At 49.1% G+C, this 25,485-nt stretch overlaps 1 protein-coding gene across 1 annotated transcript in view; it reads right to left on the minus strand.

Annotated features, from left to right (window-relative positions):
* The window catches only part of PLA2G4E (phospholipase A2 group IVE), a 64,915-nt gene extending 41,510 nt beyond the window's left edge, over positions 1 to 23,405 (minus strand). Inside the window, exon 1 of the mRNA XM_065871710.1 lies at positions 23,223 to 23,405. Within this exon, the coding sequence (XP_065727782.1) occupies positions 23,223 to 23,405 (183 nt within the window). The remainder of the gene's footprint in view (positions 1 to 23,222) is intronic.
* Positions 23,406 to 25,485: the final 2,080 nt, after the last annotated feature.

A 25,485-nucleotide genomic window follows, 5' to 3' on the forward strand; every position in this document is an offset into this window, starting at 1 on the left:
GACCCATGAACCTGGGGTGTCTCTGCAAGGCCGTGAGGGGCTGCATAGACCCAGGAGTCTAGACCACAGACCCAGGAGGGGTGCCTCGTGGCCAATGGAGACAGGTTGGCAATGGCACAGATCCTCACCGGACACCACACCACACACTCTCCCAGCAGGCAGTTCAAGACATCCACAAGGTAAATGCCTGCTCACCGTTAGGAGAGGCCAAATGTGACCCACCCCCAGCAGTGCTGAGCACTGTCCTCCTGGGTGCTGCTGGGCCCAGGACGTCCCTGAGCCACTCCGTAGAGTCTTGTCAAGCCCATGGGTATCTGCAGCTGGGCCATCCACCCAGGAGCCCAGCCCCAACTGGGCCAGACTGTGTCCCCTGGTGCCGGGCAGGGGCTGCCCTAGCCGAGGTGCTCCACGTCTCTGGAGTCTGCTGTGCCCCCAGCCCTCCCTGAACCTGTCTCCTGCTCTCAGCTCTGGACCCACCCAGCCCTGCTCCCTCACCTCCAAGGTGCAGGTGGCGGAGGGCCTGCCATCTTCCACTTGGCTTGGGTGTGACGGGTAGTGGGAGGCTGAGACAAGCATCTGCTTCTGGAGCATGGTGTGGCTCTGCCGTTGGGCAGTGAGATGGGGAACTTATACTCTTACTCAGAGCTCCGCCTTCTGGAAGACTCTTGGCAGTGTCTCGGATTCCCCGGGGAGGGGTTTAGGTAGGTAGACAGATGGCGTTCCTGGGCACAGGCCTCTTAGTATCAAGGGACCCTCAGGTCTTCAGATCCTGGAAATGCAGGGACAGCAGGGTCAGTGGTCTGCTGCCCCAAGAAGAATGACCAGATTGTCCACTGCCCCAGAGAATGGCAGGAAGAGGCTGCTGGACCCTCATGACTTCAGGATTAGCCCAGCTATGATTTGGAAAAGCTGTCTCTACAGCTTGTCAAGGTCATGGCTCAGAGGTGCCCCTCTGGGGGATATGCCCTCCTTCCTAACTCTACTTAGCCCCATGGCTCAGTGCCCCAGAAGCTGTAGGCAGGGACCTCAGGAGAGGCAGGGACCACGACCAGGACTCAAAGTTAGAGGATGAAGAAGGAAAGTAATCGCCTGAATCCCTGGTGAGGAGAGAGTCAAGGGCTAGTGGTCCCTGCCCTCCCAGGCAGGTGGAGAAGGGGTGAGCCCAGCCCCTGCCCGGGCTCAGAGATGCTCTCGCCCCATGCAGCTGATCCCTATCTCTGTCCTGGTGGCTGGCTCACTCCAGGGGTCTGGGGAGGCAGCTTTGCTTGCTCAGCTACGCAGCTGGGAGCTTTGGGAATTTCCTGCCTGAGCTATTGCCTGGGGGCCCACAACCGGCTTTTCCGGCCCATGGATTAAAGTGATTTTATGAAACTAAGGGTGAGATCTGAATACAGGGCTGATTGGGCTTGAATGCAGGGATGGAACCTGGTCAGTGGTATCTGTGGGGCCTCTCCGTATGCCGGGTGGAGGACATCCCCACCCTGCTCCTCTCTGCTTGCCAGGCTCTCCAGACGGGGGATGGGGCCTTAGCTTGGACCCCTCCCAGCTTGCACCCTTGCCTGCCGCTGCCATGGCGCACTGCCAGGGACACAAACAGCATCCGCGCCCCTCGGTGGACTCTACCAAATTCAATTTAGTTCACAGCGCTTGGTGAGCACCTACTGCATACATGCTACTAAGAGAGGAAAGTCCAAGCTTGAAGCTGCTGACAGTCCAGCTGGGGAGCCAAATGCTTCCAACCCCTCAGAAGCTCTGAGTCTCCTGTGGTAACGGGGGTATCCTAGAAGGAGCAATATAAACCCTTTACATTTGTAAAAGTCTGTGGTTTGCAGACCTAATAACTGGCTACGGAGCACAGAAACGGGGAAATGAGTGTCAGCTGGGAGGGGAAAGAGTGGGCATGAGAAGGCTTCGTGGAAGAGGCAGCATCTGAATTGGGTCTTGCAGGAGAGACGGGATTGCAGTAGCTAACGATAGGTGAGAAGGGCATCATGGGAAGAAGGAACAGTAGGAACAGGAATAAGGAGGCCAGAAAGCAGGCTATGCTCAGGTATGTAAGTGGGCTGGTATCAGAGTAGCGAGCTGTGTGGGAGGAGGTATGGGGGGGTGGAGAGTGGGACACCGAGGGTGGTGGAAGTTGGGCAGAGAGAAGGGAGGTTCTGTGAAGGAACAAATCTGGAAAGATATATTAGGCCCCCATAGTTGTGACCTTTAAAAGGCATGCTTTAGGGACTTCCCTGGTGGTCCAGTGGCTAAGACTCCACACTCCCAATGCAGGGGGCCCAGGTTCAATCCCTGGTCGGGGAACTAGATCCCTCATGCCGCAACTAAATAACCTGCACATGGCAAGGAAGATCCCGTGTGCTGCAACTAAGACCTGGAGCAGCCAGATAAATAAATAAATATTTTTTAAAATTAAAGAAAAATAAAAGGTGTACTTTAAATTTGGACTTATTCTCTAGGCAATGGGGAGCCATCAATGGTTTTTGAGCAGGACAGTGACATGATCAGAGCTGAAATTTCAGAAGGCAATGGTGATTGATGTTGTAGACAACCCAGCCCACAGCACTACAATGTCCTGAATGTGATGTGGTGAGGCTATGGTGGGGGAAGGGGGACCCTCCCCCCAACGGAGGTGTCCGCCTGGTACCCGTTCCCTCCACCCCCCAACCCTTCACCATCAAATGGGCCCAGGGCAAGCCCCAAACTCCAAAACATTCCTCAAAGCCTAGAACTTGATCCTCCTCTCATTGAAGGAGCCTAGCCACAAATACCCACCCTACCCTGCTCCATCCATCCTCGGCAGCCTATGAAAACTCTGGGTCTCCAATCCTTGTATTTCCTCATTGTGCATAAACTCCTCAAGAGCGGGGCCTCACTTTGGCTGAATGAAATCAGATTGAATAGGAAGCTAACAGGAGGTGGGATGGAAGCTTCTTCCTCCAGACCCTCTACACAGCCTCTGACCCAGGTGGGAGCTGGTGCAACAGCAAACAGAGTGGACTCACCTGCCAGCATTTACTGCCTGGCTCTGAGCGGACAGGGTGCAGTCGGGAAGGAAACAACAAAGAATTTGTGATCTAGTGAGGGGAGCAGAGAGGGCTGAGTTAAGTGGTGAATTGTCTAGTGTGGACTCTAAGTAGGGCAGGAGGGGACAGAGGCCTTGGTGGTGGGAGCTGTGGGAGTGGGCTGGGAAGGTGGGGAGTGCCAGGCATAAGGTAACGTCCAACTATGGGGTGACGGGAGCCTAACCCCCTCCTCTGATCCAGTGTGTCTCTGAATGAACACACAATTAAAGCTACAACAGTATTCTTGGTACACAACTGATGCTCCAGATCAATGCCCCTGCCCCCAGAGCTCCTTCATGCGGAAATTCTGAAGCCATCTCCGCACAAAGTGGAGGGGACTTGGTTTCTTTCTACCCACCGCCCTTTCCTCCCTAATGAGCAGAAAGCCTGAGATCTCCCCAGAGCCCCACAACCTGCTCTTCTGAGCCTCCACCTCTGACTGTGTCCGGGGGTCTTGTTAACTGGCTCCCATTTATCAGGGTGACCAGGAGTTGCCTTCACCAGCCGCCTCTTGGTCTCAGGTAACCCAGCATTGGAAAGTACATTCCTCCCAGTGGCTCAGCTGACATCACTCCCAGGGGAACCAGCAAGGATGAATTCTTCACCTTTCCTCTTTCAAGATGCCTCGGGCGCCTGTCCCTTCCGTCCCACCCCATCAGCAGCATCTGATTCTCAGCCTCTTGCCTCTCACGAGTTTTTGCCCCCCACACCTGGCTGGCCAGTGAGCTTCGTAACCACACCCTCAACCTGTCATTCTCCTGCGCAACACATCTAATGCTTTTCCATTCTTGCCAACAAATTCTGGATTCCAATACCTTCCAAGCAGAGCCCAGAAACAGCCCTATATACACATGAAATTTCATTATACAATGAAGGAAGTATTTCAAATCAGTGATGAAACGATGGACTATTCATTACTGGAAAAAGTATTATAGCTTACCATTTGGAATAATATAAAGTTAGTTATAAGGTTAAAATGAACTTCATAACCACACAAAAATAAATTCCAGACAGATTAAATATCTAAACGTTAAAATAACACTATAGAAGGTTTAAAATAAAATATTAGAGAATGGTGAGGAAGAGGAGGATTTTCCTAAACAAGGTATAAAACCTAGAAACCAATAGGGAAATGCTGCCAGAATTTTTTTTTAATTTACTTATTTTTGGCTACATTTGTTCTTTGTTGCTGTGCACAGGCTTTCTCTAGTTGTGGCGAGCAGGGGCCACTCCTTGCTGTGGTGCACAGACCTCTCACCATGGCAGCCTCTCTTGTGGAGCATGGGCTCTAGGCGCATAGGCCTCAGTAGCTGTGGCTCACGGGCTCAGTAGTTGTGGCGCACGGGCCTAGTTGCTCCTTGGCATGGGGGATCTTCCTGGACCAGGGATCGAACCCGTGTCCCCTGCATTGGCAGGCGGATTCTTAACCACTGCGCTACCAGGGAAGTCCCTGTTGCCAGATTTAAATACGTAGAAAGGGACTTCCCTGGTGGTGCAGTGTCCACCTGCCAATGCAGGGGACACACTTCGATCCCTGGTCTGGGAAGATCCCACGTGCCATGGAACAACTAGGCCTGTGCACCACAACTACTGAGCCTGCACTCTAGAGCCCTCAAGCCACAACTAGTGAAGCCCATGCACTGCAACTACTGAAGCCCACACGCCTAGATCCTGTGCTCCGCAACAAGAGAAGCCACCGCAATGAGAAGCCCGCGCACCGCAACGAAGAGTAGCCCCCGCTCGCTGCAACCAGAGAAAGCCCACGTGCAGCAACAAAGACCCAACACAGCCAAAGACAAAACAAAACAAACAAACAAAAAACAGAAATGTAAAACTGGGGTAAAGCAAAAGATGCCATAAGCACCATTCTACCTCCAAAACTTATCCCAAATTCCTTCCTCTTAATAAATATCTGTGGATAACAAACCACTCTTAAAAAATAACAGTAAAGAGTAGAGTCTTACCCTGCCTGATACTAAAATAAACTACAAAGTCACACTAACACAAGCAGTAGGGTGTTGGTGCGAGAATAGGACCAATGGAACAAAGTAGAGGGGGCAGAGATAGACCCCGATATCTATGGGAACTTAACATATGAGAAAATTGGCACCGCAAATCAATAGAAAAGGAACAGATTGTTTAAGAGGTGACATGGTCACGAGTGGCTCAGTGTATAATGTAAAATAAAACAGCATCCTCACCTGTCCCCATATAAAAAGATGGGCTGTAAATGGGGTGAACATAAGAAAGGGAGAACTATGAAGTTGGCAGAAGATAACATAGGAGAGTCTATTTGTGGTCTTGGGGACGAGGATTTCTTAAGCATCATTTTGAATCCACAAACCACAAGGAAGAAAATTTCTAAATTTGATTACATAAGAATTAAGGGTTTCTGTCAACTAAGAACACACAGAAACTCTTAATAGACAGCCGACAGAATAACAGAAGACATTCGCACCGCATTTGCAAATCACAAAAGGATTAATGTCTAGTATATAGGAAGAATTTTTACATACTCCACAAGACGGCCATGCCAACACAAAAGTGAACCAAATATTTGAACCTGCAATATATAGGAGGGGAAACCCAAAAAACTAACAAGCATTTGAGGAGATGCTCAAAATCATTGGTAATCAGAGAAATTAAAACCAAAATGAAATTTCACTGCAGCTATTAAATTGGAAAGCACTGAGAAAGTTGAATAAAGATTGCCTTTCTTCAGGGAGAGAATGGGAAAGGATTTGTGGGTTCAGGGAAGTAACAATCAAGAAGACAAACTCGGGGCTCATGGGCACCAAGGGTGATAACAAGCCATGTCCTCGGCCCTCTGCACTCAAGTGAAATTATTTTCCCTCCTGCTTTACCCCAGAGTCACTGCCACTGCTCCAGCCTGAGTCATCATCTCCCTCATCTCAGCTATGGCATTAGCCTAACTGGTCTTCCTGCTTGCACTTTTGCCTTGTTATAAGCCATTCTCTACAGAATCTCCTAAAAACATAACTAGATTATTCGACAGCCCCGGTTAGAACCCTCCCATAGCTTCTGGTGGCTTTTACTTCTTGTCATGGCTTCTCACATTCTACTCCTTCCCTTGAACACAGTTCAGCTTGTGAAGTGGAGATGCTGCTTTATTTCACCCTATATAGTGAGCCACTTGTAGCCATGTCATCTATTAAACAGTGTGTTCTTTTCCTATTGATCCGTGGTGCCAATTTTATCATATATTAAGTTTCCTTAAATATCAGGGTCTGTCTCATGGCCCTCCATGCCCTGAACGTGGCAAATCCTTTTCCACATCAGGGATTTTTGCGCTTGCCTCTCCCTTGCCTGAAGTCCTTGACTTTCTGCTCTGTGCATAGCTGGCTCTTTCTTCTCTCTCATGGCTCTGCTCAAGCATCATTTTCTCCAGCAGGCCTGCCCTGACCACCCTTTATAACATGTATGCCTTTCAACCACTTACTTGCTTCTGTGTTTCTCTGGTTATTAATTAAGTTAAATTAGATCAAATCTAACTTAATATATCATATATTGATTTATCATGTTCATCTTTTTGCCTCGTTCCACCAGACCGTAACCCTTTTCAGGGCAGGAACATTGCTGGTCTTGTTCATCAACTGGAAACACCTAACGCCCATCAGTAAGAAGACGGTTAGTTATGGCACATTCACCACTGGACCATCACACAGATGCCGACAGGAACAGAGTGGCTACCATCTATTGAATGTTTACAAAGTGATGGGGACTATTCTTCATATCTTGTATTACCTGTGAAGTAGATACTATTATGATCTCATTTTAAAGAATAATTGAGACATGGAGAGGGTAAGCCACTTCCTCAGAGTCACCATAGTAAGTGACAGGGCTGTGATGCAAATCAGTCCGTCCCAGAACTTCTGGCTTTAACCCTCATACACTCAGCCTTTTGCGAGATGCTACTGCCCTGGAAAATCAAGATTCTCCATTATGTTTTTTAAATGTCTCTTTATGTTCCTGTGTTCATTGATAAAGCTCAATTTCCTAAAACAAACATATAATGAGTAACACAGACATAGAGAACAAACTTATGATTCCCTTAAAGGGAAAAGGGGGTAGGGGAGGGATAAATTAGGAGTTTGGGATTAAGAGATACAAACTATTATATATAAAATGGGTAAACAACAAGGTCCTGCTGTATAGCACAGGGAACTATACTCAATATCCTGTAATAGACCATAATGGAAAAGAATATGAAAAAGAATGTATGTATAAGTATAACTGAATCACTTTGCTGTGCATCAGAAACTAACACAACATTGTAAATCAACTTTACTCCAATTAAAAACCATACAGTGAGTAAACACAGTTTTGACAGCATAAAGTAAAGCAAATATTATACCCTCCAAGTAAGAGGAGATTAAAAAAAAAATCAACCATTGAAGTTAATATGTCAAGATGTCTCAGAACTTCTGGTCAACAGATTAGACATGACTATTTCATGATGACAAGATATAAAATAAGGATAAATATGGGCTTCCAGTGGCATGGGTGGCGCAGTGGTTGAGAGTCCGCCTGCCGATGCAGGGGACACGGGTTCGTGCCCCGGTCCAGAAAGATCCCACATGCCGCGGAGCAGCTGGGCCCGTGAACCATGGCCGCTGAGCCTGCGTGTCCGGAGCCTGTGCTCCGCAACGGGGGAGGCCACAACAGTGAGAGGCCCGCGTACCGCAAAAAAAAAAAAAAAAAAAAAAAGGATAAATGTGACAAGAAAGGCTCTTTATTCCAATGTAGGTAGTATTTATGTTCCTAATGTTGTCAATAGATCCTGCCCTTCTTTATCTTTATAAGCAGATGTTAAAGTCCTACTCAGTGCTTTGTATTCTCAAAGCATTTGTGTCCATAGCTCAACATTTCTCAATCTTGTGAGGTTTCTGCTACTAAAACTTGTGCCTCTGGTTTCAACTGGATGATAGGTTTTATCGTCCTGACTCTCTCTCACACGTAGCAAGACTGCCTGGAGCTTTCTGTACACTGAGTTTGCTCTTTGTCACCAGTCACCTCTGTGAGGATGACATTGTCCAGTTAGTTCAAGGTCTAGATGTTGAAGTTTCACAGACCTGGATTTGAACACTTGTTCTGCCACATGTTAGCTGCATGAACTTGGGTAAGTTTCTCCCTCTAAGCCTGAGTTTCTCCATCTGAAAAGTGGGAAGCAAAATAATTCCTACCTCATAGGGTGGTTGTGAAGACTAAACGAGATAAAGTCATAGCCCTTGGCCGGCCCTTAGTTAGCGATGGATTCAATACAAGTGCTATGATCCACAGTACGGCAACCCCAGACACCAAGATGTCGCCTGCCCGAGGAGCTCACAACATACGTTGGGTGAGACAGGAAGGTCATACAGATGGTCTCAGGATGATCACGCCACGTATGAGGAGAGGTGTAAAAATATGCCGCTTGGGGATCACAGCCACCCAGGGCTGGGAAAGTCAGAAGAGGCTGCCTGGAATAGGAAAAACTTGAACTTGCCCTCGAAGGAAGGATCAGGACTCAGGAAAGAGCATTTCTGTAAGGTGAAACAGCATGAGCAAAGGTATGAAGACTCAGAAAGGATATTCAATAAGGTACCAGATGTCAAGTGTAAGAATCACGCTGATTCTTCTGTTGGCAGCGGTGACTCGTGAGCAGAGAATATTTAAGAACGAGAGCAAATCCTACTCCTACAGGCAGAACAGGTGGCCATCGGCACCGTGTGGTTTGGGTGAGCTGGAAGTCAGGCATGCCTCCTTCATCAGCCCAGGGTGGCTCCTTGGTGCAAGCCGTGGCCTGCAAAAGCCCCCTGATAAATAAATGGCTCCCCCTCTTCACCAGCCGAGAGTGGCCACTGGTCTCGTCCTACCCAAATGCCCTGCAGTCTCCCAGGGCCCCCAGTTCCATGCAGACTCTGTCTCAGCTTCTCTAGCTGTCACTCTGGGCCTGAGGGGACGGTACCCAGGAAGGATAAACATGCATGTCGGTGGAGGAGGAGGAGGAATCCGGAGCAGGGCCTGTGAGTGTCAGAGGGAGACGATGGGAAGCAAGGTTGCAGGCTCCATTCGTTTCTTCATGGCCTCTGGTCACCTGGCCAGAGCAGAGTCCCATCCATCTGTGTTTAGGTCAGGCTAAGTCTACACAGGCAGACACTGCCTTTCTGTCTGGTCACTTTACACAGATGGAAGGGCTTCCTGCTGGCCTCAAGGCCGGATATGGGCAGAGACCAGGTAGGGCAGGAGTCACCTGGCCATGGAGCCCGCAGGGCGCCAAGTGCCAGCCGCAGGTGGCATTGCTCAGTGGAGGAGACAGCTGAAGTGACACAGGTGGAGAACATTCACTGAGCACTCAGGAAGTGCCCTGCACCGGCTCTAATTCTGGACAGACTGACTCTGAACAGAGATTTCTTGTATGTAAGGAACTCTTTGGTGAGTCTCTCCTGGCAATCAAAGACTTAACAAAGAGTTAAAAACAAAAAACAAAAAAACGGATGAAATGTGAACATTTTAACCTGTGTGGTTTTGTTTTATGTTTTTGTCCCTGCAATCCTTTTGGTCCTTTCTTCCCTCAAACTGGCCCCTGGCCTCTGCTGCCCTGAGGAAGGAGACCGTCTTCAAAATACAAAGAGAAACAGAAGATAAATCTTGGCTTCTAAATTTCTCTAGGCCTCAGTTTTCCTGTAAATAACAGATATGGAAAAATACATAGGCAGTCATTTATCCTTGCCCCACCTCCACCATCTGACAGCTGGCGTAACAGCAAGAAACTCTTGGGATCCAGAGCGGAGAGCACGTCTGACCTCTGGGATATGCAGCCTCACAGATGTGCCCTTTGGCCCCCAGAAAGTAGAGGGAAGAGTCCTGGGCAGACTCATGGAAACTCCGCAAGGCTGCCTGAGGGGCCCTGGAAGTTAGGAGAGCTGTGGGCCTGTGGGCGATGGTGGGGCTGAGTGAACCAACAGTGAGAACTGCTGGGCTGGGGTTGCTGGAGCCTGAGGACCCAGCTCGGTAAAAGCCACATGAGGGCATCTTGGCGGACGGCCCAGTAGAATGATTGCACTTTTGGCAAACTCATCATTTGGTGAATTGACTTATTCTTTTTACTTTAAAAATCAACTTTACTGAGGTATAATTTAACACAATAAAGTATATCCATTTGATGGGTTTTGACAACTATATACAAATGTGCAACCACTGCCACAATCAAGATGGAGATCATTTCCTTCGCTCCCAAAATTTGCCTCATAGCCCTTTTGGTCAACGCATCCACTTCTCCCTGGGCCTCAGGGAACCAGTGATCTGCTTTCTGTTGCTGCCAATTAGATGGGTCTTTTCTAGAGCTTCACATAAGTGGAGTCATACTGTTCAATCTTTTGTGGTAACTTCTTTCGTTTGGTGTAAAGTTTTTGAGATTTATCTATGTTGTTGTATGAGTTCTTTCTTTTTCACTGCTGTGTAGTTTTCCACTGTAAAAATTACAATTTGTTTATTCATTTGTCAGTTAAAGGATAAAGGTGTTTCCAATTTTCAGCAATTATGAATAAAGCTGTTATGAATACACACATACAGGTGTCTGCGTAAATATGAGTCTTCATTGCTCTTGGGAAAATAACTACGACTGGAATGACTAGGTCTGATTGATTTTTACCTAGTGACCCAGAGCTAGTGTGATGTCACATCTGGGCTTATCTGACAATCCCAGCCTCCTGTCCTCGGCACTTCTCCACTCTCCCTGGGGGTAGGAAGATGAGTTGTAGTGGTTCAGACGGGAAACCCATGGTGACTCAGGCCAGGGTGAGTGGCAGGGATGGAGAGAAGTGATGGGATTCAAGACGTATTTCGGGGGACTTCCCTGGTGGTGCAGTGCTTAAGAATATGCCTGCCAATGCAGGGGACACGGGTTCAAGTCCTGGTCTGGGAAGATTCCACATGCTGCGGAGCAACTAAGCCCGTGCACCACAACTACTGAACCTGCACTCTAGAGCCCACAAGCTACAACTACTAAGCCCACGTGCCACAACTACTGAAGCCCCTGCGCCCTAGAACCCGCACACTGCAACTACTGAAGGCCACGCGCCTAGAGCCCGTGCTCTGCAACAAGAGAAGCCACTGCAATGAGAAGTCTGCTCACTGCAACGAAGAGTAGCCCCCGCTCGCCGCAACTAGAGAAAGCCCGTGCGCAGCAACGAAGACCCAACGTAGCCAAAAAAAAAAAAAAAGACGAATTTCGGGATAGAACCATCACAGTATGATGGTTTAGATATGGAGGGCAGGGCAGAAGATGTCCAGTGGGCTTCAGTAACCTGAGGTGAAAAAATGTAATGCACAGGGGTGGTCCTGAGGGAAATCCATCAAGTACAAAAGTAGAGGGCAGAAGGGGAGAGACTGGGGAACTGAGCTTTGAGCTGGGTCTGAAATGTGGGCCAGGATAGGAAAGGCAGCAGGAAGGGAGGGCATTCCAGGAAGGGAAGCAGCAGAATCCAGGTGAAGGGGTGGGAATGAGCTTGCCTTACACCATGTAGGCGGCACAGAGTAGGGTGAGTCCCGCCAGGAGGGAAGGGTGGGTGCCGGGCCATAGGGTGGGCAGCTGGGGTGGGGTCCGATTTCGTCAGGCCTCTGGAGCCAGGCAGAGGTATCAGCCTTGATGTCAGAGATAATGGGAAGCTGCGTGGGCTCTGAGGCCTGCAGTCAGCCACCTGTCACTCAGCGTTCCAGGTGTGCACCAGAGGCTGCAAAGACACCAACAAGCAGCCACAAAGCTTGTGCTTCCTGAAGATATTTACTGACAACCCACTCTGATAAAAGTATGGGTCGTTTATAGACAAAGTCTCTTGGCTTCCTTGGTTTCTTCCAACCTCATTGGCGATTCCTTCTCAGTCTTCTTTGGTGGCTCTTCTGTTTCCACCAGGCGTCTAGAAGGTGGGGAGCAGAAGGGCATAGGCTTCTGCTTCTTCCCTTCTGTCCGCCCCACCCCCACCCCCATTTTTGGGAGACCTCATCCAGCTTCATGGCTTCAACAACCATCTATATTCTGCTTCATGTAGTCAACCCAATTATCTCCCCGACCTATCTCCCAAGTTCCAGACTTGTGTTTGCACCTGCCCACCTGACATCTCTGCTCGGATATGCATATATCAAGCACCTCAAATTTAAAATGTCCAACACAGAAACCTCCAGTCTCCTCCATCCCAACCCATTTGGGGAACCGTACCTTGGTGTTCCCTAGATGACTATGTGGGGCCTTTAGGGACTTTCCACCCCCTCACTTGTTCCCGTAAACCAACCTCTTGCACCACTCCTTCTCCCTATCGAAACCAATTCTTGGAGTTTTTCAGTTGACGGGGACTTTCCAGCCAGCGGGTAATTTTCCAGTTGCCCATAACAGGTATATGCCCTCACCGCCACAATGAACAAACAACTGTAACGGCCAGAAGGTGGGGCAAAAGTTCCTAAGCCAATGAATTCAAAAGTCACCACATTTACCCAATCATTGTGAGAATATACCCGCCCTATGAGTAAAGAAACCTATAAAAAGTATGTGATTCCGCTTTTAGGGGTTCCCCATCGGCCTCCTGCGTGAGGTTCAGGGAACCCCGGTGCATCGGCTCCTAATAAACCTCTTGCGTGTTGCAACGGCTCTCGACTCTTGGCGGTTCTTGGGCGAGTTGGAATCCCTCGTAGACCGTTTGGGTCTAACATCTGGGGGCTCGTCCGGGATCCCCACTCGCCCCCGGGTCACAAGAACATCGGGAGTCGGAGGTATCAGGTAGGCTTAAGCCTAATTGTCTGTTTGTTTGTCGTTCGTTTGTTGCTAGCCGCCGTTAGGAAAAAGCCGTGCGAACCGGCTTGCTGTGAAATCTGTATTGGACTCCTGGCTAGGCAGACGTGCCGATAGCTGGTGTCCACGGGCCCCGGGGGACGCCCTGGTGGTCCATCTGGAAGGAGAAACAAATTTTGTCTCCCCTTCATCTGGTTCTGGCAGGTTATATAAGCTGCCATCTGAATTTGAGTTGGTTTCGGGTTTAAGTTCGCGGCGGCAATATCAATGTGTGTCTTTTGAAATTTTATTGTTTTTCTGTACTATTATCTTTCTTTTGATGGATGACAATGGGACAAACTATGACGACTCCTCTTTCTCTTACCCTAAGCCACTGGACCGAAGTTAGGGCTAGGGCCCACAACCTTTCGGTAGAAGTAAGGAGAGGAAAATGGCAAACGCTGTGTACCTCTGAGTGGCCTACATTTCAGACAGGGTGGCCACCCGAAGGATCTTTTTTGTTAGATAAGGTTGGGCTAGTCAAGTCTAGGGTCTTTAACACAGGACCCCACGGACACCCAGACCAGATACCATATATCCTGGTCTGGGAAGATCTAGTTCTCTCCCCGCCTCCGTGGGTCTGGTCCTTTGTTTCCTCAACAGGCACGTCTGCATGCGCTCCAGCACAATCGGAGATATTGGCCCTGAAGAAAACCCCAGACACGGAAAAGTCATCTGCTGCCCCGGACCCGCCAAAGGCGATATATCCTGACCTGCAGTCTGATTTGCTTCTTCTAGATCCCCCACCTCCTTATCCTCCGGCCCTAAATCCCATGCCGCCCCTAGGACCCCCAGCTTCACAACCCTCCGCACCAGTAGGGCCACCTGTTATGGCGGAAGGAGGGGGTCCCTCGGCGGGCACCAGAAGCCGGAGGGCTGTTTCCCCGGATTCCACTGCTTTACCCCTTAGAGAATATGGCCCCCCCGATAACCACGGGAATAGGCCCCTTCAATACTGGCCCTTTTCCTCTGCAGATCTTTATAACTGGAAGATGCATAACCCTACTTTCTCTGAAAACCCACAGGCTCTTACTGCTCTAATAGAGTCTCTTGTCTTCTCCCACCAACCCACCTGGGATGATTGTCAACAGCTCCTCCAGACTCTCCTCACAACTGAGGAGAGGCAACGGGTTCTCCTGGAAGCTAGAGAGAATGTGTTAGGCGCCAATGGACAACCTACCCAGTTGCCTAACGAGATTGATGCCGGGTTTCCACTCGTCAGGCCGAATTGGGACTTTAATACCCCGGAAGGTAAGGAGCACCTGAAAATGTATCGCCAGGCTCTGGTGGCGGGTCTCCATGGAGTGGCCAGGTGCCCCACGAATTTGGCTAAGGTAAGAGAGGTAACTCAGGGGCCCCAGGAATCGCCAACCGTGTTCCTAGAACGCTTAATGGAGGCTTTTAGACGATTCACTCCTTATGATCCAACCTCTGAGGAACATAAGGCCACCATAGCAATGGCCTTTATTGACTAGGCGGCCCCTGGTATTAGAAAGAAGTTACAAAGGCTGGATGGCCTACAAGGTTTCTCCCTTCAGGACTTAGTAAAAGAGGCAGATAAGGTACATAATAAGAGGGAGACAGAAGAAGAAAGAGAAGAAAGAAAGCAGAAGGAACAAGAGGCTCGTGAGGTAAGACAAGATAAGAGGCAAGAAAGACATTTGAGTAAGATACTGGCCACTGTAGTCAGAGGAGGAAACAGTAGAGACAGAAATAGACAGGAAGGGCGAACAACGGATAGAAGGCGGCCATTAGACAAGGACCAATGTACCTACTGTAAAGAAAAAGGTCACTGGGCAAGAGAATGCCCTAAAAAAAGGAACGGGGGAAGGCCAACCAGAGATAAAATCTTAACATTGGAAGAGGAAGATTAGGGAAGTCAGGGCTCGGACCCTCTCCCCGAGCCCAGGGTAACTCTTAAAGTGGAGGGGGAACCCGTCCAGTTCTTGGTGGACACCGGAGCCCAGCACTCAGTCCTCCTCCACTCAAAGGGCCCCCTTTCAACTAAAAGGTCATGGGTCCAGGGGGCTACAGGAAATAAGCAGTACTCATGGACCACACGAAGGACAGTAGGTCTTGGGGTGGGACGAGTAACCCACTCATTCTTGGTCATACCTGAGTGCCCATACCCTCTGCTAGGCAGAGACTTACTCTCTAAGGTGGGGGCCCAGATCCACTTTCAACCAGAAGGGCCCACCATAACTGACAACCAAGGGAGATTACTCCAAATTTTGACCATGAAGCTGGAAGATGAACACAGGATATATGAAACACCCTCGCCTCCACAAGCTGACATGCAGGATTGGATGACTAGGTTTCCACAGGCTTGGGCAGAAACTGCCGGGATGGGAATGGCAAAATATCGGCCCCCCGTGGTGGTAGAACTTAAAACAACCGCCACCCCGGTGACGGTCCGCCAATACCCCATGAGTAAAGAAGCCCGAGATGGCATCCGTCCTCAAATACAAAGGTTGCTGGAATTAGGGATCCTGGTAAGGTGCCAATCTGCATGGAATACCCCTCTTTTGCCAGTTAAAAAGCCAGGAACTAATAATTACCGACCGGTACAAGACCTACGAGAGGTAAATAAGCGGGTAATGGACCTCCACCCCACGGTACCCAACCCCTACAATCTCTTAAGTACTCTTCCACCTCAGCACACTTGGTACACTGTTTTGGATCTTAAAGATGCTTTCTTCTGCCTGAGACTTTCTTCTCTCAGTCAGCCTTACTTTGCCTTCGAGTGGAAGGATCCAGCCTCTGGGATGTCAGGCCAGCTGACATGGACTCGCCTGCCACAAGGATTCAAGAACTCCCCCACCATTTTTGATGAGGCTCTCCACCAGGATTTGGCATCTTATAGAGAATCCAATCCCCAGGTAACTCTACTTCAATATGTCGATGATATTCTTTTAGCTGCTGAAACCCAAGAGGACTGCATCAAGGGAACTGAGAGGCTGTTAACAGAACTGGGAACATTGGGATATCGGGCTTCAGCAAAGAAAGCACAAATATGTCAACGACAGGTTAGTTACCTGGGGTACTTGTTAAAAGGAGGACAGAGATGGCTTTCGGAAAGCAGGAAAGACACCGTTGCCCGGATACCGGCCCCCAAGAGTCCCAAACAAGTTAGAGAATTTTGGGGGACGGCCGGATTTTGTAGGCTATGGACTCCGGGGTTTGCTGAATTAGCAGCCCCTCTATATCCTCTGACCAAAAATGGCATCCCTTTTGCTTGGGGGGATAAAGAACAACGGGCCTTTGACCAAATTAAACGAGCCCTGCTATCAGCCCCAGCTTTGGGGCTACCAGATATCACTAAGCCTTTTCATCTGTACGTGGCCGAGAATAAACGTATTGCAAAGGGAGTACTAACTCAGAAACTGGGCCCCTGGAATCGCCCGGTTGCGTACCTATCAAAGAAATTGGATCCTGTGGCAGCGGGATGGCCCGCCTGCTTAAAAATAATCGCCGCAGTGGCCGCCTTGGTCAAAGATGCTGACAAACTGACTTTGGGGCAGAACTTAACGATAACAGCCCCCCATGCATTAGAAAGTGTGATTCGCCAGCCACCCGACAGATGGCTAACAAATGCCAGAATGACTCATTACCAAGCCCTGCTGTTACACTCGGATCGTATTAAGTTTACATCAGCCACAGGACTCAACCCGGCCACCTTGTTACCCGACCCTGACCTGGAAAGCACTACCGTCATCCATGATTGTCAGGAAGTACTGGCTGCAGCACACGGTAGCAGACCAGACTTGATGGATCAGCCCCTCCCCAACGCCGACGTTACCTGGTTTACTGACGGAAACAGTTTCCTAGAGGAAGTTTTTATAGATACCTTCTCAGGATGGGTAGAAGCTTTCCCGACGAAGAAGGAGACAGCTACTGTGGTGGCCAAAAAGATCTTAGAAGAAATTTTCCCCCGGTTCGGGGCACCAAAGGTAATAGGATCAGATAATGGTCCCGCCTTCGTCGCCCAGGTAAGTCAGGGTGTGGCCAAATACCTGGGGACTGATTGGAAATTACATTGTGCCTATAGACCCCAGAGTTCAGGACAGGTAGAGAGAATGAATAGAACTCTAAAAGAGACCCTAACTAAATTGTCCATAGAGACTGGCGGTACAGATTGGATGGTGCTCCTTCCCTTAGCCCTGTTCCGGGCTAGAAATACCCCCTCCTGCTATCATCTTACTCCATTTGAAATACTATACGGGGCCCCACCTCCTCTTCTTACGCTAGGGAAAAAAAATAAGTCCTAACTGCCAGAATAACACTGACTTATATGCTAGGCTGTTGGGACTCCAGTTGGTCCAAAAGGAGGTGTGGTCCCAGCTGGCAGAGGCTTACCGACCAGGAACACCAGCGGAGTCTCATCCCTTCCAAGTTGGAGATTCCGTGTACGTCCGTCGGCACCGAACCCAGACAGTAGAGCCTCGGTGGAAAGGACCATACATTGTCCTGCTCACCACCCCCACGGCTATAAAGGTAGACGGCATCGCTGCGTGGATCCACGCTTCACACGTGAAGGCCGCGCCAGCATCTTCATCATCGGAATGGCGAGCCCAAAAGACCAGCAACCCGCTCAAGCTCAAGCTTCTGCGATCATCAGACTTATAACTTTAACTTTGTTACCCCTACTGACTGTGAGTAATTTTAGTCCTCACCTGCCCCAGCGTTTAACCTGGCAGGTAATTTCCCAGACTGGAGATGTAATATGGTCTGTTAGCAATATCGCTCCCCCATGGACCTGGTGGCCAAACCTTTTTCCTGATGTTTGTAAACTGGCCATAGGGGCTCCCGGTTGGGATTTAGAAGACTATTATGATCAACATAATGTTCCAAAAATTTTATCAACTAGAGCTGATTCCTCCGGAAAGGGTTGCAAAAACGGGATTCGGAGAACTGGGCTCAGAGCTCCTGCTTTCTACATATGCCCCGGGTTCCATCGCCACGGGTCCCTTAATTATAAATGTGGAGGAACTGAAAACTTTTATTGCAAAAGCTGGGGATGTGAAACCACAGGAGATACCTATTGGAAGCCCACCTCTGCCTGGGATTTTATTAAGGTAACAGCCAACTATACTCATACTACTTCTGGGGGACCCCAACCCATCAGCCCCGAATGTCTAAATAACTGGTGCCACCCCCTCAAAATTTCTTTTAGTGAGCCAGGAAAAAAAGATAAAAAATGGATAAATGGCCATTCATGGGGAATTAGGTTTTACAAAGAAGGATATGATGATGGGTTACTGATGACCATCAAATTAAAAATTGAAACCCCTACTCCAGTTCCTATAGGCCCCAACCCTGAGATAGGGCACTCTTTGCTACCTTTGGCCCCTCCCACAGCGTTGCCAGAGATAAGAAACCAAACTTTTGAGCCAAAAGGAATGACAATCAAGCCCAAGACCCCCCCCCCCGGGACCAAATGTTCTCATTGGTCCAGGCGGCTTTTGAGGTTTTAAATGCCACAAACCCGGAGGCTACCAAATCATGTTGGCTTTGCTATGCTGCTCCTCCCCCTTATTATGATGCTATAGGATATAATTCTAATTATAGTAATGTTAACACTCCAGACCAATGTCGATGGAAACAAGAAGGAAATAGTAAATTGACCCTGGCCTCAGTATTAGGAAACAGTACATGTGTAGGAACGCCCCCCTCGTCCCATCGACATCTTTGTACCAATTCAAGCCTCCCACAGGGCTCAGGGTATCTCCTCCCTCCTCCGGATGGATGGTGGGCATGTAACACGGGATTAACCCCCTGCATTTCTTTAGAGGTCCTTAAAGCTTCAACCGATTTTTGTGTGTTAGTTCAGCTGGTCCTCAGACTCATTTATCATTCAGATTCATCCTTTCTAGATGAATACGAAGGCAAAAGAAGGTTTAAGAGAGAGCCCATAACCCTCACCCTGGCTGTACTCCTAGGACTAGGAATGGCAGCCGGGGTAGGAACAGGTGCAACAGCCCTCATTCAACAACCTCACTACTATGATGCCTTGAGACAAGCTGTAGATGTCGACCTCCGGGCGTTAGAAAGTTCCATAACTCAGTTAAAAGAATCCCTCACCTCGCTTTCAGAGGTGGTAATGCAAAACAGGAGGGGATTAGATCTGCTGTTCCTTAAGGAGGGCGGACTATGTGCTGCACTAAAAGAAGAATGCTGTTTTCATATTGATCATTCTGGGGCTATTACCAAAACTATGGACAAACTTAGGGAGCGCCTGGACAAAAGACAACAGGAAAGGGAAAATCAAAAAAAGATGGTTTCAATCATGGTTTGATAAATCTTCCTGGCTTACTACTTTAGTTTCCACCTTGTTAGGGCCCCTCATTATTTTATTGTTGCTCTTAACTTTTGGACCATGCATTCTGAATCGCCTGATAGCCTTTATTAGAGAACGCATTAGTACGGTACAAGTTTTAATGCTAAGGCAACAATACCAAAACTCGCAAAAAGAAACTGAAATTCCATGATTGAAATTAGTTACAAAAAAACAAAAGGGGGGAATGTGGGGCCTTTAGGGACTTTCCACCCCCTCACTTGTTCCCGTAAACCAACCTCTTGCACCACTCCTTCTCCCTATCGAAACCAATTCTTGGAGTTTTTCAGTTGACGGGGACTTTCCAGCCAGCGGGTAATTTTCCAGTTGCCCATAACAGGTATATGCCCTCACCGCCACAATGAACAAACAACTGTAACGGCCAGAAGGTGGGGCAAAAGTTCCTAAGCCAATGAATTCAAAAGTCACCACATTTACCCAATCATTGTGAGAATATACCCGCCCTATGAGTAAAGAAACCTATAAAAAGTATGTGATTCCGCTTTTAGGGGTTCCCCATCGGCCTCCTGCGTGAGGTTCAGGGAACCCCGGTGCATCGGCTCCTAATAAACCTCTTGCGTGTTGCAACGGCTCTCGACTCTTGGCGGTTCTTGGGCGAGTTGGAATCCCTCGTAGACCGTTTGGGTCTAACAACTAAGGGGTACCTCCCAGTTATTAAGGCAAAAACCTAGGAGGCGCCTTTGTGTTCTCATTCCATATCCAATCTATCAGCAAGATAGAAGTTCTGCCTCCAGAAAAATTCAAAATCTGTCCGCTTGTATTTAAGCCGCCTCCATTTCCTCCTGGATCACAGCCAGAGCCTCTTCATTTGCCTCCCTGTTTCCCCTCAGGCAGTCCATTCCACAGACCAGCCGCAGTGGTCGGTGTAAAACATAAATCAGATAAAGTCCACCCTCAGATTAGAAGCTTCCAGTGGCTCCCGCCTGATGCCCCAGAACAACCCCAAAGCTGCCTCCTGCTGCACTGGGTCAGCATAAGGCACTGACTACTTCCTCTCTTCCCCTGCTCTCTGCTCTCCAGACACACTGGTCTTCTCTCTGTTTCCAGAACAGACCAGCCTTGTGCCCACCTCAGAGCCTTCACACTTAGAAGTTGCTCTCTGTGGAACATTTTCCCACCGGTCTTCTTATGGCTCAGATCTTGGTTCAGATGTCACCATCCTACCTCCTGTCTGTCCCCTCCCTGCTGAAAGTCACCCTCTATCACGTTTAGTTCCAGTAGCTTTGACATAGAAACAGTCATGTATTTATTTACTGTCTGTCTCCCCCATTAGAATGTAAGTTTCAAGAGGGCTGGATCCTGTCTGACCTGCTCAGTGCTCTGTCTTCCACTCCTAGAACAATGCCGGGGGCACAGTGGGACCTTGATAAATATTTGTTCAAGGAATGAATATGTGCTTCAGATGTGGTTCCTGGTCTTCCTGAGATGGAAGACGTGTAACAAACCACAGGAAGAGTTGCCTAAGAATATAGTGCAGGAAACGGTAACTCTGAAAACGAGTCCGATAAACTCATTTTTGCTGAAGTATTGCTGGATGACGATATGCTACCCAGTAATGCCAGCCTCCACGGGGCCCTAGAAAGATGAAGACGTAATCTACAGGGTGGTCCTGGAGGGAAACCCTTCAAGGACCAAAATGGAGGGCAGATGAGAGACTATTTGAAGATTGGTGGGTCCTTGTGGGTCCCTCAAAATTTGCCATATGGAGGATTCCTCTGTCACTGAATGCAGACACATCCTCCCCAATCATACACATTCCCCCCACATACATACATTCCCTAATTTTACACCCCCTCTTGCAGAGCTGACTGTGATTCTTCTTCTTATCTTGTTCAGGTATTTCATACAGGTCTTAGGGAAGAACCAATTGACAAGCTTCTGAGAAATTCCATGGAAATTTGCAAAAATAAAGCACTATAAACTCTGACATTTCACCATAAATCTTAACAAATTATAGTACAGGCACACAATGGAATATTATTCTGCCATTGAGGTGACAATTATGAAGTTTAGTTATCAGCCAAGAAAACATTCATGGCTGTAATTTTAGGTTAAGACAAAAAACCTGGACACAGATCTGGTCTAAGTATTATAAGCACAACTATATCAACATTATCTAAGGAGAAAAAAGACTGAAAGGGAATAGTTATTGTATTGAGTTGATGCGATTACAATGGGTTTTTCCTTTATGTTTCCAGACATTTTTTGAAATGACTTTTACACACATAAAAAAGAAAATATTAAGGTTAAGCACAGTGTCTTTGCCTCTGTCCCAACCCTGTGGCCTTCCTGCTCTTCCCTCAAGCAGCTGAAACAAGACAAGGGCACAGCCTCATTCCTGAGCCATGTCAGGCATGGGGATGACAGGGCAGAGGGGAGAAAGAATTGTAACGTCACAACAACGACGACGACAGAGGTCAGCATGGTTCCAGCTTCCTGTGCTCCAAACACTCTGCTATCCACACCTGACATGATTTTGCCCCAGAGGTGGAGAAACTGAGAGGTGAAGTCTGAGAGGTTAAGGAACTGGTCTGAGGTCCCAGGGTTGGCAACTGACAAAGAAAGTTATGGAAGCCCTGGTCTGATTTCACAGCCCACGCTCTCAACCACTCTAAGGAGGACGGCGCTCTTACAGATACTGAACCCCTGTGTTTCAATGGCTCTCACAGCTTTGAGGGGCCACCTCTGAGTCAGGAGGCCTCTGATGCCAGGGAGGGGCAGGGGGTGCAGGCCCCTGACCTCCCAGCAGGGTTGTAGCTGGTGCATCTCCCGCTGCATCACATCAGGAGCAGGCCTGGCCTACTGGACCACAGGGACTTCCCCACTGGGGGACAGGGGACTACAGGAAGGGCGGGAAGGTGTGGGGCAGAGAGGGGGAGAGGAGCCACCACTCTTCACCTGTGACTCTGAGAGGGGTCACCGGCAGGGGCCCTGGTGCTTCTATGGGGCAGTCAGTCTGGTCAAGGGGACGAATCTTGGGGGGACTGGTCATCTGCCCAGCTGCCCTCAGGTACCTTGGGTGGTGGACACTGGGTTGACAGCCACAGCTATGAAGTGGGACCTACTGGGGCCAGGCAAGGTGACCCCGTGGTGGAGGGCCAGCAAGCCAGGGTCCAGACAGAGTGGGACAGAGGCAGAGGGGTCCACAGGGGGCAAAGTGACCATGACACAGTGCTCCTGTGAACAAGGCCCATGGGCGGACGTGAGCCTTGCCCCCTGCTGAGCTCAGCCTGGCACTGCTGCTGAGACCAGAGCGGCCAGAGGGGCACAAGAACACGGACCCCTCCCCATTGCTGGGAGCCCACAGGAAGCTCACACACCTGCCCGGCGGAGAAGCTGGGGAGGCAGATCTGGATCTACTGATGATTGCCTAAAGCCAAGGTTCAATTTCGGTAGCCCACTCAATTTACCAGATGGGACTGACTTAGTCAAGGTTTTCTCTTCACTGGCCCATAGGTGGGGTCCGTGAGGAAGGCCAAATCAGTACATTCCCTCCAACTTCCTCAGAGCTGCGTGTGGTTACGGTTATGACCCTGCCCTGCCACTAGGCTAGATGGCACAGGCTTAGAATCTATATGTGCCAGGTGGTCTGCTAAGTCATTCACCTGCAGGATGCTGACCCCTCTTCCCAGTATCATATCAATCGAAACACCTGCCATCTCAGCTCTCCTATCGACTTAGCTGTGTGACCTTAACCCCACTGAGCCTCACTTTCGTCATCAACAGTAATCCCTCCCAAGCACATAGAGTGCATGCAGTAAAAGGTCATCACCGTCAGAGTTAACAACTCTGTGGGGCACAGAGACAGGTAAGGACGGGTAGGTGATGGGCGGGGCCAATGGGATGCATCTGGGAAAGAAAGAAATGAAAACACAACCTGTTAACTCTGCAGCAATGCAGGTGATCTTACTTATAGTCAGGAAAACAGGGGTAAAATTTAAGGGGCCAGGAGCACTCCCCAGAAATGCAGACATACCTGAGAGCCCCCAGGGGCCATGGGAAGTAGAGGTGGGAGATGGGGAGTTTCCAAGACCTGTGTCTGCTCCAACTCACTGACACTCCTTCCTGCTGTGCTGCCTTCTTCATCCCCTTGTAGGCTCTGCAGGACAAACACATCAGTTCCCAAGCCAGGATGGCCTTCTGAGGTCTGGATAGTCATTCCAGCCACGTCCACCTCTCTGGGGCTTAGAAGAGGCTGTTTGGTACTGGGTTGGTCCTTAACAGCGAGGCAAACCGCGGATATCCTTGGGAAATTTCAAGGGGGTTTTGCAAAACAGCAAAAGCAATGTCATCGGATTCCTCCTGAAGATAAATGAGCCTGATGATTAAAGAGGTGAAGGAAGTCAGTGCTTAGCTAAAAGAGTCCCACATCTCTGTGAATACATCAGCCAATCTGGGCCGACTTTGGTGGAGAGAATGTTCTTGCTCTGCGTAGAAAGTCAGCAGCAAGCTACAATTACATTCACCTGGAGCAGCTCTCCTCAGGGGAGGCCTGCATTTCTGAGCTCAGATCCAGGCTCCTCACTGCTCAGGGCTATTTTTAAAAGTGTGACACTCAATATGTCAGTGGGGAGGGAAGAGGGAGCAAGGGCTGAGGGTCAGGTGGCTGAGACCATCTAGGCCCCTGGTGGAGTCCCTGGCTCTTGGCTGACACCCCCAGATCTCTCTTTTGAGCCCTGAAAATAAATCCCTAGCCTGGTGTTCAGCGCTGATGGAGGGGCCACAGGCCAGAAGGGAATTCAGTAATCTACTCTGCCTCTCATTTTCAGCCCTTTCTTTGGTTTGATAGATGCTGTTTCTGGCAGCTTGAAGACAATGCATCATAGCTCCACAGTAAAAACAAAAATGCAAAAATAAAAACAAAAAACAAACCCTCTTTGTGTCTGTTTACAAGTGTTTTAAAATATACATTCAAAATGTGCATCTTTCCGTTTCTCTGTGTGTGGGCTCTGAGTGATCCAGCATCCTCTCTAGCTGGGGCCACTCCATCATCCCCCTCCCCATTTCAAGACTCTCTTTTCTGAGGCTGTGGTTCTCCCGTGGGGCCTGCCTCTGGCCTAAATAGCCCTGTCAGAAATCAAGCAGCAGTCAGACTCCCAGGTCTGACTGACTACAGTCGTGTTTGGTGGGCGGGGGGGAGATGTATGTAAAGTGTCATTTTTCTGTTTGTGCTAAAAGGTAGCAGAATTCGCACCCTCTACCCCTAATTAAGTCACTTAGCATTAAGGATTATTTTCAGCTGAAAGCAATTAAGAAGAAGCCCATACAAGAAAAGCTTTTTGCTCTCCCTCTATTTGCCTAAAAGCAGTAGGTACGTTTCCTTCAGTCTCCACCAGTTAGAACAGAACTTAATCAGCAGAGACAATTCCAGACCTTCATCAGCCCACAGAAGTGCCAGTGGTATAACAGTAAATTATAGAAAATTATGTGACTAGGAAGATAAGGGTTAATTTAACCAGGTCTGTTTGTGCCTCTACTCCTCATCTTTAGGGATAAGGATGTTTCTTTCCTCCTAGTATATCTTCTAAACACATAGAGTTGTTTAAAAAACTAAATTTATTTATTTATTTTTGGCTGCATTGGGTCTTTGTTGCTGCGGGTTTTCTCTAGTTGAGGTGAGTGGGGGCTACTCTTCGTTGCGGTGCACGGGCTTCTCATTGCCGTGGCTTCTCTTGCTGTGGAGCATGGGCTCTACGTGCACGGGCTCAGTAGTTGTGGCTCACGGGCTCTAGAGCAGACTTAGTAGTTGTGGCGCACAGGCTTGATTGCTCCGCGGCATTTAAGAACTAACATTGACTGCAGCCCACTGTTTGCTGGGTGTTAACTCTCACACTTCTACGAGGTCAGCATCGTCATCATTATCCCTACTTTACAAATGAAGAAACCAAGTCTCTTGGGGCTTCCCTGGTGGCGCAGTGGTTGAGAGTCCACCTGCCGATGCAGGGGACACGGGTTCGTGCCCTGGTCCTGGAGGATCCCACGTGCCGCGGAGCAGCTGGGACCCGTGAGCCATGGCCGCTGGGCCTGCGCGTCCGGAGCCTGTGCTCCGCAGCGGGAGAGGCCACAACAGTGAGAGGCCCGCGTACCGCATAAAAAAAAAAGAAAAAAAAAAAAGAAACCAAGTCTCAGAAAGGTTGATAACTCTCCAATAGTTTGCTCTGGAGCCATGGGAACCCCTTTCTGCCCCACGAGCCCATACCGGGCCCTTGGCGGGCTTGCTCCATCCAGAGTGGGATCCA

Source organism: Phocoena phocoena, chromosome 2, assembly GCF_963924675.1.
Source record: "Phocoena phocoena chromosome 2, mPhoPho1.1, whole genome shotgun sequence".
NCBI classification, from domain to species: Eukaryota; Metazoa; Chordata; class Mammalia; order Artiodactyla; family Phocoenidae; genus Phocoena; species Phocoena phocoena.